This window comes from Podarcis raffonei, chromosome 5, assembly GCF_027172205.1.
Source record: "Podarcis raffonei isolate rPodRaf1 chromosome 5, rPodRaf1.pri, whole genome shotgun sequence".
NCBI classification, from domain to species: domain Eukaryota; kingdom Metazoa; phylum Chordata; class Lepidosauria; order Squamata; family Lacertidae; genus Podarcis; species Podarcis raffonei.
The window spans coordinates 77518429-77534370 of record NC_070606.1 but is presented as its reverse complement, the minus strand read 5'-3'; the positions used below and the strand labels follow the sequence as shown (position 1 = coordinate 77534370).

The 15942-nt window shown below is 44.7% G+C and overlaps 1 protein-coding gene across 1 annotated transcript in view; it reads left to right on the top strand.

Moving 5' to 3' along the window:
- The window catches only part of WWTR1 (WW domain containing transcription regulator 1), an 85599-nt gene that overhangs the window by 44990 nt on the left and 24667 nt on the right, over positions 1–15942 (top strand). Inside the window, exon 2 of the mRNA XM_053390254.1 lies at positions 10155–10291. Within this exon, the coding sequence (XP_053246229.1) occupies positions 10155–10291 (137 nt within the window). The remainder of the gene's footprint in view (positions 1–10154; positions 10292–15942) is intronic.

The window sequence follows — 15942 nt, the reverse complement described above, 5'->3', positions numbered from 1 at the left end:
AATGTTGGAGGGTATGCCACCACTACAAGTAACCTGAACTGGTCCCAATAACAATGTACATATATTTCCAGTCTCACTCACTTCCCAGATACTATATACCTCTCTGAAGTGCTGTTAAAATGAAATACAAAAAAAAAAAGGAGCAACCACTTAACATGTGTTTCAGAAATGCAGCGAATCGAATTCTAGTGGAGCTGCAAATGCAAAAGGGCTGGTCTTTTTCCTGAGGTAGTTGGAGGGGGGCTGTTGCTGCATTTTCCTGCCCAGTGAGGCACTGATATATATGCAGGTGAAGAGGCAGAGATTAGCACTTGAGGTGAGCAAGTTTGTATGCCTTTCAGTCAAGGGAGTGGTCGCATTGTATACAGAGCAGGCCGGAGCTTGCCTTGCTTTTTTTTTTTTTTTTTTTTTGGGTGCTTAATATTTTATTTAGGATTTTCTTGTTTTACAGAAGTGTAATGCCTCGTATTTTTTTTCCCCATGTAACATTTTTACAAATCCGTTTCATTTGTTGAGGCATTAGGGGGAGAAGAAAAAAGAAAGAAAAAAGAAAGGGGGGGTGGAGAGAGGGAAGATGGATGGGGGTGGGGTCGGGTGGCAGTGTTTCTATTACGCTTAGTGTATGTAGAGTTTGGTGTCAGCGTTGTTTGTGTTGTTCACTTGTGTTCCTTTGGTAGTGAGAGAGTTTGGGGTTGGCGTAGGGTGTGATTGTTTGTTTGTGATTGGCTGTGGTGATCTTTGTTTTCGTGTGTGAGTGAGGTGGGTGGGTGTTTTGGATCAGGTTAGCCATATTGATTTGTATGCTGTTGGTGGATTATTGTCATTGTCTTGTTGGGCTGTGTATGTGATAAAGGGGAGCCATACCGGGGTGAAGGTGTCTTCTTCTGTTTGTCCCCGTGTCAGTTTCAGTTTATTAGTTAATTTTTCCAGTAGGGCTGTTTCCCATACTATTTGGTCGGAGCTTGCCTTGCAAAACTGAGAGCAGCAAGATAATACCACTTTCCTCACCATCATCTTTGTCTTTCATCACAAAGTCCTGGGGGGAAAAGAGAGGGTCAGAAGGATATGTTAAAAAAGGTAAAGGACTCCTGACAGTTAAGTCCAGTCGCAGACGGCTATGGGGTTGCAGCGCTCATCTTGCTTTACAGGCCGAAGGAGCCGGCATTTGTCCTCAGACAGTTTTTCCAGGTCATATGGCCAGCATGACTAAGCCGCTTCTGGCAAAACCAGAGCAACGCACAGAAACGCCGTTTACCTTTCCGCCAGAGCAGTACCTATTTATCTACTTGCACTTTTTGGCGTGCTTTCAAACTGCTAGGTTGGCAGGAGCTGGGACCAAGCAACGGGAGCTCACCCAGTCGCGGGGATTCGAACCTCTGACCTTCTTATCGGCAAGTCCTAGGCTCTGTGGTTTAACCCACAGCGCCACCGAAAGAAAGACCCCAGATGTATCCTCATTTGATGCTGCTGTTTCGTTAAAAGTATTTTTTGAGAATGGGAGACTGGGTGACAACAATGTTCACATGGACTTGTGCATGCAGAAAAGTAAATGTTTCCAAATGCTATTTTCCAGGGAAGGCCGTTCCACAACATCCCTCCTCTTCTTCCCTCTCTCATCCCAGCTTGTTCCCTCTTGCTTTTCTCACAACTCTGCCTAATATATCTGTCAAGTGCTGGAAAGTCTGATAGAGAGTTGAGGCCTTTGACTCACAGCATTTGGCCTTAAGGTCAATTATCTGCTCCAGAGATGTTGCCTGTAATTGCCTGCCAACCATCACCATAGTAATACCATAGAACAGGCACGTCCAACAGGTAGATCACTCAACAACTTAGTCTCCCCTAAAAAAAAGCTCCACATTTTGATCTGAACCTCAAAAAAGGGGGTAGATCACTGCCAGTTTATAACGCTGTGAGTAGATCGCAGTCTCTTGGGAGTTGGCCACCCTGCCATAGAAGAAAGGAAAGCGTGTGTTGATGATTCTGAGGGAGAAATAGTGAGGGGACGACGAACACCTCTTTTTTTTCCAGAAGGCAACAAGAACAACAAAAGCAGTTGAGCAATGGTTTTCTGTAAACAGATGTCCCAATGTTTAGTAATGGCTCTGTAGAGGTGGAAGCTGTTTGACGGGGGTTATTGTGCAGGACAATGTAAGCTGTCACCCTGTGAAGAGCAGTAAATGAGTGAAAACATGTGGGTTGCTGAAGTTGATGAGTCATCAACTTCCCACTTGCTCTAAAGCCGCCTTCCTTTGATGTAGCCCAGCCGCAAAATCCACTCTCCCTTCCGTCCCAGGAACACACGGCAGAGCCCTGATAAAGGAACCCCGTGTGGTAGCTGTGTACAATATGTACGTTTATAATAGCCCCTTAAACAAAAATAGGAGATTTTTGCAAATCTCTATGTTTCCTTTCCTCTTCTTCTTCTTCTTCTTCTATTATTATTATTATTATTATTATTATTATTATTATTATAAAACAATTAATGCTTAGGTGTTGAGTAAATATTCCAATCTGGTTTCATGAGCCTGTATAATATTAAATCCAGGAAACAGAGACTGGTGCAGAGAGATGGATCATTACAGCTGGCAAGTAGTAGAAAAGGACTGGCAATATTTTTCATGCTGCTGCCTGCTGGTTGTGGGGAGAAAAAACACCACCCCTGGTTCTTTTTCTCCCTCTCTTGGCTAGGATGCAGTGGAAGTGAGGGATTAGAAGCTAGTCCCTCTTTTAAAATATCGCGTGTGTGTCATTAGTACAAAATGCTGGAGGACATGTGATCTTTTCAAGTGGGAAGTTCAGAAAGGAAACGTAACCCCGCGGGGGAATGTAGCGTTTGGCCCCTAACTGCCTCGATTCTGATTCTCAGGCTCGCTCTGCAAAGTGGTCCAACCAGGAGACCCCTTGCTCTTAACTTGCACTAACCACAGTCGAAGGGCGGAGAAAAAATTCTCATCCGGCAAGAGGCAGTGTCAGCCATGTTGCTGCCCCTTCCCTCCTTACAGCTGTCACTGTAGCTGTTTGGTTGAACGGCTATGGGAGGGGGGGAGAGGTGACAGATTTAGCCTTTCACTTATCCAACCCTCAGCTGTTCAGCCAAGCATTGGGGGACCAGGCAGCTTCTTATCATTGCCTCTCCCCATTGCATGAGGGAGAGAAAGAGGGGTGCTGCTGTTGCTCCACGGCCCCCTCCCATCTATGTTGAACATTCAACTGAGTGTGCATTAGGGACTAATGTGACACACTGACTTTCCCAAAATATATACACAAGTATGACTGACCCAACAGGAGTGCTTTTGTTCAGAGCTCAAGCCAGGCGACCCGTGTCTCACTGTTATCCATTTTCATTTTCCAACCTAAAGTCAACTTTCCATGGCTAGTGAGCATGCTCAATCCTCTTCAGTCTGTTTTGGCATGTCTCCACCACCTCCCCTTTATCACCAGTTATATGGAAACATAGATAGCTGCCTTATCCCAAGTCAGACCATTAAAGTACATTGGTCTACTACACCTACTGTCAGGGTTTCAGCGGCCCGGTTTGGGTTCTGGTCCTGTTGGCACAACAGTAACCGCTCTGAGATCTCCAGGTGTAGGGCAGTATATACAATTAATAATAATAATAATATCTGCTTTAAGATCTGCTCAGGCTCTTCTCCAGATGCTTTCTTTATCAGCGGCAAGTTGTACAAGAGGCAGGGCCTTTTCAGTAGTGACCCCCTCATCAGGGAATGTCCTTCCCAAAGACGACGATGGCGATATTTATTCATTTATTTATTACATACATACATACATACCTCGCCCATCTGTCTGGGTTTCCCCAGCCGCCCTGGGCGGCTCTCAACAGAATATTAAAAACATGACAAAACATTAAAAACTTCCCTAAACAGGGTTGCCTTCAGAGGTCTTCTAAAAGTCAGATAGTTATTTCCTTGACATCTGATGGGAGGGCGTTCCACAGGGCGGCCGCCACTACCAAGGAGAGGCCTGCGTATGGTGCAAGTTTTTTGGAGTCAGGCCAAATTTTATTTTTTATTTTTCTAATTTAAGCCAGGAATTTTAATCTTTTACAAATCCTGGTCTGCTGAGGTGGTATTATTATTATTATTATTAATATTATTATTATTATTATTACATTTACATTACAGTGCAATTTAGTTTGCAAAATTATGTTGTATGCTACCCTGAAATCCAAATAGGATGAAGAGTAGTACAGAAATGTTTTGATAAATAAATGAATGAATTCACTGATAGAGGGAGTGCTGAATATTCTTTTGTGACGAATAAAATGACAATAGGATGTTTTTCAGAATCTGCATTCTAGTTTAAGGATGTCAGAAGCTGTAAATAACTTTGCAGTAAGGTACTCTTGCATCCTGTCATTGTTGTTTTGAGACCTTACTGTACTGGCCTTCACTTACCTGGCCTAGAAGCCCCTTTTTTGAGAACCACATGCTCCTGTCTGCAACCGGGAACTCTGACAGAAGCCTGACACGCCTGAAGAGCAGGTTTGCCTAACCTGCTGCTGACACAATGCTTGCGGATTGCTGTCACCGACCAAACTTCAGGATTTACCTGTCTTAAGCTTTCCGTAAGCTTATGTGAAGATTTTGTTCTCTCTTAAAGTTTGCCATGAATTATGCTGGGTTCGTACTCCCCGCTTCCTGTTTTTACCCCTCTAAAGGATTTAATCCCTACAAATGTTTGCCTTCTTTTTCAATCAATAATGTGGCAGCTTTGCATTGCTTCAGTGACCTCTCTTTTTCAGAGACACTGGCATGTCCTGGTTCCAGCAGACTCTGAATCAGGGGTGGGGAACCTTTCTCAGCCCCGGGGCCACATTCCCCTCTGAGCAAGCTAACAGGGGCCGCAATGCTGTGGCTGTAGGGATAAGAGGCAAAAGTGGCCAGAGCTACAAATGTGAATTTTAGCTTGGTACAGTAGACCTTGCAAGCAAGCAAGGCAAGCAAGAAGCATTTTCAGCGTTTAAGGACATATTCCAGCTAGGCAGAAATACTCAGGGTGTGTGCATGATAATGGTCAGATTTGGGGTCAAAATCTGTACATTCACAAACTGAAGGTGGTTTACCTGATGTACCGATTTTGTTTATAACTGTGTATAGAATGCTTACTTTCGCCCAAGAAAGCAACGAGCAATTACCGTATTTTTTGCTCTATAAGACTCACTTTTTCCCTCCTAAAAAGTAAGGGGAAATGTGTGTGCGTCTTATGGAGCGAATGCCGGCTGCGCAGCTATCCCAGAAGCCACAGCAGCAAGAGGGATTGCTGCTTTCACTGCGCATCAATCCCTCTTGCTGTTCTGGCTTCTGAAATTCAGAATATTTTTTTCCTCATTTTCCTCCTCCAAAAACTAGGTGCGTCTTGTGGTCTGGTGCGTCTTATAGAGTGAAAAATACGGTATATTCTAAATGTCTGAATACATGGATAGTGAATGACTCTCTTGAATCCAAGTATAAAAAGAATCTCTCTCCTTTTTTCATACTTGCCTCAGCTTTCTAGGCCTATAAAAAGCCTTAGACATTTTTTCCAGGGATAGCTGAAATTTGGGGGCTAATTATAAACCAGTCTTTAAAAATAAATAAGCAGCTTTCCACACCTTATGAAGTTAAGCCATGTTTGCTAAGTGCAGCTTTCCCTTGAATTCCTTGAACTAGGAGCACATTTAGATGTATCTCAGAGTGAGGCCGCCCCTCCAAATAGAGTCCACTTCCACGCTCTTGAATGAAGTTGAAATGCTTTTCCTTCGCCAGGATGGCACCAGAAGGGCAATCCAGGGCACTCCCTGGCTTCTAGCTTCAGGCAGTTTGAACATCTAATGTTTGCATAGAACATTCCTCTCTCTCTTGTGCAGCTGCAGAGTTTCAGATTTATGCACCATGCACCTTTTGATCAGTTTTCCAGGCAGCATCGAATGCCTTCTGTTGCATCGTTTGACATATTTGAGTCCCTGTTCCCTCTAGTTGAGCTCTGCATCGTATCTGGAAATCTCTGCAGCAATGCCCAGTTACTTGTTTCTGTCTGTTGTGCAAATCTGTTGGAAGTGAGCGCTCTTTGGATGCAAGCGTGGTCATTGATTGATTGACTGCAACGCCAGGTAATGACTCTCAGTTGGGAAGAGGCATTGTGGCGCAAACACCACACTACAGATAGTTTTCTTCACCTCCCAGGACTTTTCAGTGAAGGCAGTTTATGTGCTTAACTATGAGTCACTCTGTTGACTAATCGAGTGAGGAGAGATTGAGCGATGCCCATGCATGTGAAACTTCAAGAATCATTGCTTACATGCTTTCAAACTTTTCATGAGGCCACTGGAAGCTCAGCAATTATGTGTTTGAAGTGGGGTGTTTGAAAGCTAAAGTTCTGAGAAGCCCAGTATACCTGACAGAGAGTGTTGGACAAGAAGCTGGGAGATGAGGGTTCAAATCCTCAATCAGCGTCGAAGATCACTGGGTGGCGTTGGTCACATCCAAACCACACATTTAAAGCCATACCTTAGACAGGCATGGCTTCTCCCAAAGAATCGCAGGAACTGTATTTTGTCAAGGAATCACTCAACAGCCTTAACAATCTACAGTTCCTAGGAGTCTTTGGGGGGAAGCCAAGACAGTCAAAGTTAGAACATCTCTCATTCTAACAACCTGAAATCTATCTCTGTGTTTCATGTGTCCGCTCTTGCTTTTTCCTTTCTGTGTGACCTCAGCTTCAGTACAGTGGTACCTTGGGTTAAGAACTTAATTCATTCTGGAGGTCTGTTCTTAACCTGAAACAGTTTTTAACCTGAGGCACCACATTAGCTAATGAGGCCTCCTGCTGCTACTGCACCGCCAGAGCAGGATTTCTGTTCTCATCCTGAAGCAAAGTTCTTAACCCGAAGTACTATTTCTGGGTTAGCGGAGTCTGTAACCTGAAGCGTCTGTAACCCGAGGTACCACTGTACTTTGTGCTGTTTTGCTTCCTTATTCCCCCCACCCCCAGTAGCTAAGGAGGGACAGGAAGCAGCTGGCAGGGTTCAGCATTTCAAATCCCTTTGCAGAAAACAGGGGCATTTCCAGTGGGTTTGGTCCAGATTACATGAAGGGTTAGAGTATTGGCTGGCAAAGAGGAGCAAAACAAAACACCAGGCTCTGCGGTTCCTTCCATTCTCAATTGGTGAGCGAGAAAGCAAATGCTGCAGCAAGCGAGTGCTGTGTGACAAATGTGTTTCCCAAAAGAGTAGATATCACTTGGCGCTGTGACATTTACAGCATGCCAGCAACCAGGGGTGGGGGCAGGAAGGGGCTATTGCCGAAAACAATGGCTGCTTTTAAAGTGGCAGCGTTGTTAAAGTAAGCCTTCGCGTTTGCTCCCTCTAGCATTTATTGGAGGTAGGTCTAGTATTTTGGACCTTGCCCAAATATTGATTGATTTTACTTATACTGTATGTTGCTTTCCCACAACAAGCTGTGCTACAGCAAACCTTCAATACATCAGAACACTGGAAATACATACTATATATGTATATCTAGGCTTAAATTGCATAAATACAAGGCAAAAATGAAAGTTAAGCAACAATAAAGTTTCTGGTACTGGCCAAGGAATGTTTCATAAATGCAGTTCAGAGGAGAGGGGTAGATGCCATACAGCTGACATACAGGCTAGATGACATAGGCTCTCACATTTCTCCTCCAATTACAGCAAAATTCAAATGGCAGGGTGGGCAATGATGGCAAGTCTTTTCCGCAGCCTCCTGGAAGTACCAACAGCTGGTGCAGGTCTTATTGCAAAAATGCAGGTGAAACAGTAAAACAGTGCTCACTGTATTTTAAGGCCTATCAGCACATTTGGGTTTTAGGCACCACACCCTCTGGTCTCTTCTCCCCTCAGATCAGTCCCATACTGAACGACAGAAAGAAAGTATGTGCATACTCACATTATTTTCCCCTAGGGATTGGGATGAAAGTAAAATCTACTAGAATTACTGTATTTTTCGCTCTATAGGACGCACCCGACCATAAGACGCACGTAGTTTTAGAGGGGGAGAACAAGAAAAAAAAATTCTCTCCCTGTCTGCACAGTGCCCCTTCAGCGAAGCGGCAGGAGAAATGGAGCCCCTTCCATTTCTCCTCCCGCTTCGCTGAAGGGGCGCTGCGCAGAGAGGGAAAGCTGCTCAGTGCCTCTCCAGCGAAGCGAAGCCAGGTGCACACCGACCCCTCTTGCTCTCCTGGCTTCAGCGATAGCTGCCCGAAGCCTCCGGAGCGCAGCAGGAGCACTCTCGCCTGCATTCGCTCCATAAGACGCACACACATTTCCCCTTAATTTTTGGAGGGGGAAAGGTGCGTCTTATAGAGCGAAAAATACGGTAATCTAAGCCTTGGGGAACAGGTAGAGCTGAACGAGGAAGTGGGAAAAGCATTGCTCTTCCAGCTTCCTCCTTAATCTCTATGTGCTTTTCTTGGGGGGGACGGGGGCATTCAGATCCTTTGCGGGCACCATGGGAAGACCTCAAGGGCACCATTGTGCACACGGGCACCATGTTGGCTGCCCTTGTGGTAAAAGGTTCAGCTACATTTTGGACCTCAGGAAGAAAGCTGAGTTTTGAATGGAGGTGCTAGGTTGGATTTTAAACAGTTTCCCAAACTGAGTTTGGTGATTTACAACTTGCAGGGAAGTTTTCAGTAACGTTTCTAATTTCTCCTAAAATCCCAAGCGTGTCACCGCCTGCAGCTTTTATCTTTTTTATGCAGGAGAAAGGAAACTTATATCTGCTTAATTACTGGCTAAAACTAGTATGGCAAAAGAATATGGTGAAACACTGCAATATGGAGACTGTTGTATATGCATCAACACTTACATATGAGCAAGATCTCTTCTCAAGAATCAAGAGAGCTTCTGTCAGTCAGTCGTTGCTGAGCTAGATGATAAAGTCTGTGTGTGCATGCACATTCCGATTTAACAGTTGGATTTCTGATTCTAAGAAATAGTTTGTGGAAAAAATATGGGCATGGCTCATTTAAGGCACTAAGACCAAATGGGCAACCAATTATTATTCTCATAAACATGCCTTTGGGAACCTATCCTTTGCCAAATTTGTAAACTTTATCCAGCAGTCAAATAGATATTAACCTACTCTCATTTCTGCTAGGAGCATTCTCATTTAAGGTCATAATAATACAGTTGTACCTTGGAAGTTGAATGGAATCCGTTCCGGAAGTCCATTTGACTTCCCAAACATTCGGAAACCAAGGCACGGCTGCCGATTGGCAGCAGGAAGCTCCTGCAGCCAATCAGAAGCTGCATCAGACATCCAGGTTCTAAAGACTGTTTGCAAACCGGAACACTCGCTTCCAGGTTTGCGGCGTTCGGGAGCCAAAACGTTCGACTCGCAAGGCGTTTGGGATCCAAGTTACGACTGCACTGAAAGAATTGCTCACAGGTTATTTTCACAAGGGAACTCTTTCAGCCCAATATATTATTCAAGTCTTTATTCTGAAATGAGTCAAAATCAGAGGGAAGGGGGCGGCGGCTTGGGAAGCTAAAGAATACAGGAAAGACAAACATTGCATGGTGTCATACAAAGGGAGAATGAATTAGTATTGAAGGAAACCTTGAAGTGAGGAAGTGAGTCAGTCGCTGGAAGGAAGGGCATGTGAGACGTACAAAGTGAAAGTGACCTTGAGCTGCAAAGTTTGAAAATGTAGGGTAAAGGTGAAACCAAGCTTCGAATTACTTGTAAAAGTTGTGTCATTCATATTCGAATGACTTCTATTTTTTTTTTTTTATTCATAAGGGATTTACATTAGAGGGCACACAAACCAACCCAACATAATATTAGGGGAAATGAAGATAACACGAGAGAAGGATAGTGGGGGAAGAACGATCAGAGTACAAAGGCATATTGTTTAAACTGGGGTTTCCCAAACTTGGGTCTCTCTCCAGCTGTTTTTGGACTACAACTCCCATCATCCCAAGCTAGCAGGACCAGCGGTCAGAGATAATGGGAATTTTTTGGATACTGATAAATATTACAGTTGTAAGAGCTAGCAAAAGTTAGGGGGAATGGCTGACGTGCACAGATGGACAATCGGAGCTCTGGGTCATATTTGAGACTGAAATCTCTTCAGTTCCTCTCAGCCTAAAATGCCTGTGTTTCTGTTTTGCAGCCATATAGAGAAGATTACGACGTGGCAAGATCCTCGAAAGACCATGACCCAGCCATTGAACCACATGAGCCATCATCCTTCAGCCGCTTCCACCCCTGTATCGCAGAGATCTATGGCAATGTCACAACCAAACCTGGGTGAGTAACAGGATGTTGAGAGTGGACATTGGACTCTGTGCAAACAGCAGCACGATTCCAAATAATGAAAACCTTCCCCTTTGATGGACACTCAGTATGACAGGTGGGGGGTGATGCCTAACTTCTTGTGATTCATAAACTGATGTATTTTCCCTTCTGGGTTAAGGCCTTCATTGGAAGGCAGGGAAGGTGATATCAGAGGGGGGGCCCTCCCCTTAATAGCTGTCCCTGGAAGTCTTTCTTGTTATCAGGTCATAGTAAATGTGCACACCCTCCAACAGTTTTCTGATGAAAATAGGGACAACCTATCTAATTATTATTATTATTATTATTATTATTATTATTATTATTATTATCTCTTTATACCTCACCCATCAGACTGGGCAGGTTCCAACATATAAAAAAACATAATAAAACATAAACATTAAAAAAACTTTCCTATACAGGGCTGCTCAGATGGCTCAGGGGGTCAGATAACTCCATACCCTCCAACGTTTCTTCAATGAAAATAGGGATGTCCTAAGAGAAAGTGGAAGGGACGCGGGTGGCGCTGTGGGTTAAACCACAGAGCCTAGGACTTGCCGATCAGAAGGTCGGCGGTTCGAATGCCCGCAACGGGGTGAGCTCCCGTTGCTCGGTCCCTGCTCCTGCCAACCTAGCAGTATGAAAGCACGTCAAAGTGCAAGTAGATAAATAGGTACTGCTCCAGCGGGAAGGTAAACGGCATTTCCATGCGCTGCTGTGGTTCTCCAGAAGCAGCTTAGTCATGCTGGCCACATGACTCGGAAGCTGTACGCCGGCTCCCTCGGCCAATAAAGCGAGATGAGCGCCGCAACCCCAGAGTCGGTCACGACTGGACCTAATGGTCAGGGGTCCCTTTACCTTTAAGGGAAAGTGGGACATTCCGGGATCAAATCAGAAACCACCCTGGCTTCTGTAAATCAGAGATGTCCCTGGAAAATATGGACAATTGGAGGGTCTTAGTTTGTGCTATGTTTTACTTGATAGAGAAACCACATTAACTTGTGAGTTGATGGTATGCATAACCATACACAGATAACTTGGGAGTTCTTCAAGTTCACTTTGTGGATCTGTGTTTGGATTTGCAACGCCGAACCAAATGAGTGTTATTTGTGCTACGATAATCTTCCTTTCTGTTTGCTTTCTCTTGGCAACTATCTCAGCAACTTTTATCTGGAGCATAAAGGGGGAGTGTGGGATTGCTCTCTGAGTCACTGGACAGTGGCAAATGTATCATGAGAATCAAATATAAAGAATAAACCTGAGTAAACCCCCGAAGGCTAGGGGACAATTAAGTGAGTCATACCAAATGGTAATAGTGAGCTTGCTTCCTGCAATATCCTAAGGATCAGAGTGAGTAATGCGTTGTTAAAAACTGAAATTAACACTCTTATGGCTTCACACCAATCATGACATAGCTGCCTATACAGAGGTTCGAATTGGCCTAATAAAACATAGTAAAAATGGTAAGACCCCAGTGGAAGAGAAAGCCCATAATTGACAGACCCTCACCCCTCAGATGCACCTCTCGGCCTCCCTGACCAGATTGGTGTATGTACTTACTTAAGATACTTGCATACTTCTTTGCAAAGTGAATCTTTAGAATCACCTCCCATTTGAATTAGACTGATGGCACTGTGGTGTCTGCTAAAAATGAATTTTTCATAGGCCAGTTGACTGTAGTAATTCTCCTGCTCATATGTAACCCTAAGCCAGACCATGATTTAGTATGAATTAGCAAACATACAGACTCCTGGAAAGAAGATTGCAGCTGCTTTTCTTTTCTTTTCTTTGGTGGTTTTCTTGCTGTGCTATGCTGAGTGAAGCCATGGTTTGGCTCAGTATATCATCTGAATTCAGGCTTATGGTTTACCTCTCTCCAGACAAACCACGAGCTGTAACCTAGGTGTGGCCAGGTATTTGGGCCTAATGTTGGCTGCTATTGTGTTTATTCTTTAAGTTTTAACGTACTCTTTTTTTGTACACTGCTTTATGATGTTTACATGAAAAGCAGTACAGAGATTGTTTTAATAAATAACTAATACTGACGGAAGCATTAAGAGATTATGACAGAAAATCGCAATATGCTTCAGATTATGTGAGCCAAAGCTAACCAAACTAAGCAGATGAGGATGTATTCAAGTTTTCAGACAAATGCAAAGTTGTTATTTTGAATTAGTGAATATTAATACAGCACCTGAGCAATTGAGATTGGGGAAGACTAGGCTGTAATTCACATAGGGCTCTGGTTGGTTGGTTGGTTGGTTGGTTGGATGTATAGTCCCATGCATACTCAGGTTAGACAATGCAATTACAAACTGCGATTCCAAGTGCACAGGAAGCCTGATGGAGAATGCTTCCTGAATGGTTTGCCTGTTGTATTGCAGCCTGGGCCAATGTAGTCATTGAGAATGTGAGAAGAACCTACTGGATTAGCCAATGGCCCATCTAGGTCAGCATCATGATCTCCCAGTGGTCAAACAAATGCCTATTGGAAGCCCAAAAGCAATTTCTGAGTGCAACGGCATTTCATCACATGAGCGTGCTATTTGGAAAAAGAAGTGACTTTCTCTTTATTAATCATAGCAGTTACAACCCTATTCACATTTACCCAGAGTAAGTCCAGTTGAATTCAGTTGGAGCTTCTTTGAGTAGATATGCATATAATTGCACTGCACACTTTTCTTTTGGCAATCGTAATTCTATGTAAAATCAGGATCTGAACTGGATTTTTAAAACCTGGTTAAGAGGGAACCTGATTAGCATTAACCATGGTTAATACCTACATGGATGTGACTACTAAGCTAGAGATCAAGCTGACAAGGGAAGAGGAGATTCATGCTGGAGGTGGGGGACCACAGCATACATTCCCAGACATTGAAAACTGCCTTATACTGAATCAGACCATTGGTCCATTCGTCTACTCTCAGTGGTGGTGGCTCTACAAATAGGGACACTCCCAGCTCTAGCAGGAGATGCTGGGATTGAGCCGGGGGCCTTGTGTATGTAGAGCCTCTGCTCTACTGCTGAATTATGTTTCGTCTCCTAATTTGCAAATTCTGGTTATCAGAACACCGGTGTTTGCAGTTCAGTGGCAGTAAGACCCATTTCCCCCCGGTCGTATCCCAATGCTGTAAAATCTGTTTCGTTGAGTTCATGTCAGGTATTTAAGCAAGCAGATTTTTTGGAACGCTGCTTGAGCCCCGAAGCCAGTTCTCTTGTGCCAACATCCCACCAGACAACACAAGCAGAATGGAAACTGGATAAGAAGTCAAAACCACCCTTCTGGCAATAGCTGGTTCAAAACCTTTTAGTGAAAGCAGGCTACACCTCTGTCTGTTGCCCTCGCGTTATTCAGCACCAGAGGAATTAAAAAATTCTTTTGAAGTTGTGCCATGAACAAGGTGGGGGCCTAGTTTTTTTCCAGGTCTGTGTCCTGGCCTGCACTTCCAATTACAAACACGTGTGTCTGTGTGTGTTTATCTTGCACTGCTTCCGATGATGAGATGGAAAGTTTGGCTCTTCCTGTATGGCGTGTTGCTTTTGCTTTATATCTCCCCTGCATCTATGTTTGCAGGGAAGCACACAAAAGTACCTGTGGAGGGTCTATCGACAATAATTCAACTAAACGGTAGTAACACTGTAGATAAGTCTTGAGGTAAAAAGTGATTGAAATTAACAGTTGTTCTGCCTGGTTTTGCTTCTCCCATTGCTTTCTAGTCTCTGACTCATGCCGTAGATTTATGAGCTAAAGATCTCATATTCCCAGCTCAATATTTCTGAGATCTCTGCCAGTGTGTGTTTATCTCTTGTGTTTCTTCATGATGTATTTATGTCTAGTGCTTATGGCAGGACCATCTTCTTAACTGTGTGCATTCAATTTACAATCCATATTGATACTGGCACTGTCTTACATTGGGTCTAGATTGATTCCTTCTCCTAATATGGTTATATGCAAAGAACAGTTTCCCAAACTACAAGAAAAAACCACCTGTGTGGTGAAAGTATTCCTTCTTAAAGAGAAAAATGGTATAAGAACACCAGAAGAGGTTGCCAGATCAGGTCAGTGGTCCATCTTGTCCAGCATCCTGTTCTCACAGTCTCCAGGCAAAGGACTATGGGAAGCCTGAGGCTTACTACCTCTGACTGTGAAGGGAGAACACTGGCTGCTAGCCATTGATACTTACCCTCCTTGAATTTGTCTCAATCTCTTTTAAAGCCATCCAAGATGGTGGCACTCACTATTTCCTATGGGAGCGAATTCCATGGTTCCACTATGGAATGGTCTGTTCCTTTGAGAACAAACTTGACAAGTCCGCAATAACTCCTTATGCAGAAAAAGACAACAGCGCAGGCCTGGTGATCCCAGCGACTCTTCTCAGTAGGTCTTGCCCCAATGAAACAGTTGCAAGCGCTGAAGGTCCCCACCTTCCCACCACTCTCTCCTCGCTCCTCCCCCCCAGGGTCTTTCCCAAATAGTCGCAAACTGTGTTTGCACACAACCCATCTCTGTCCTGCTCTTTTCATTTCTCTGCATGTTCTAGGAGACCTGGCAGGAGGGGAGCTGGTTGCAGCAGGAGAGGGAGACTCCTTGGCTCCTACAGCAGCCTGCCTTATCTGTGTCTCTTGCCCCCTCCACCCCCCTTCTCTCCAGCTTCCACTTCTGCCTCTGATTCTGGACTGCTCTCTGCCACAGCCTCTTCCTGCTCACCAAACCCTCTCGTGCCTTCAGCTTCTGACACCTTCTCATCCCAGTCTGCTACCTCCTCTCCCTCTGACCATTCATTGTCATCCCACCAACAATCCCCTGGCTCTGAGCCTTCTTCCCCTGGGGGTTCCCTTGGATTCCTCCCACCGCTCCTCTGCCTCCAGCCAATCCAGGACAGAGCCTTCCAAGGGCCACGTGCCAATGGTGGGTGGCGCCAGTGGATAAAGTGGGTGGAGCCAATAGTGTAAATATTAACTTTGTACAATAAGCTAGTTTCTACCCACATGTATCCTCCGGGACGTGGGTGGCGCTGTGGTCTAGACCACTGAGCCTCTTGGGCTGGCTGATCAGAAAGTTGGCGGTTCAAATCCGCACGACGGTGGTAAGCTCCCGTTGCTCTGTCCCAGCTCCTGCCAACCTAGCAGTTCGAAAGCACGTCAAAGTGCAAGTAGATAAATAGGTACCGCTGTGGCAGGAAGGTAAAGGGCATTTCTGTGCGCTCTGGCACTTGTCACAGTCCTCTGTGCGCCAATAGCAGTTTAGTCATGCTGGCCACATGACCCAGAAAGCTTTCTGTGGACAATCGCTGGCTCTCTCGGCCTGAAAAGCGAGATGAGCACCGCCTTTGACTGGACTTAACTGTCCAGGGGTCCTTTACCTTTACCTTTACCTTTACGCTGTATCCTCCAAGCAGACCTTTGGAATGCAGAGCAGATTCTCTGCCGCTGAGCTATGGCCTGTGTACCTCCTGGTTTCTTTTCCTAGAGGCCTTGCTGACACCAAAATGTTCCCCCTAATGCTACTTTGCCTTTCCTTCCAGTTGGCAATTCTGCAAGAAAATAAGAAGAAAGTGCTCCCTCCTCCTTTCTATCCTTTCCACCCGAAAAAAGAATTCCGATCTGACCTTCCTACTTGGCAGTCT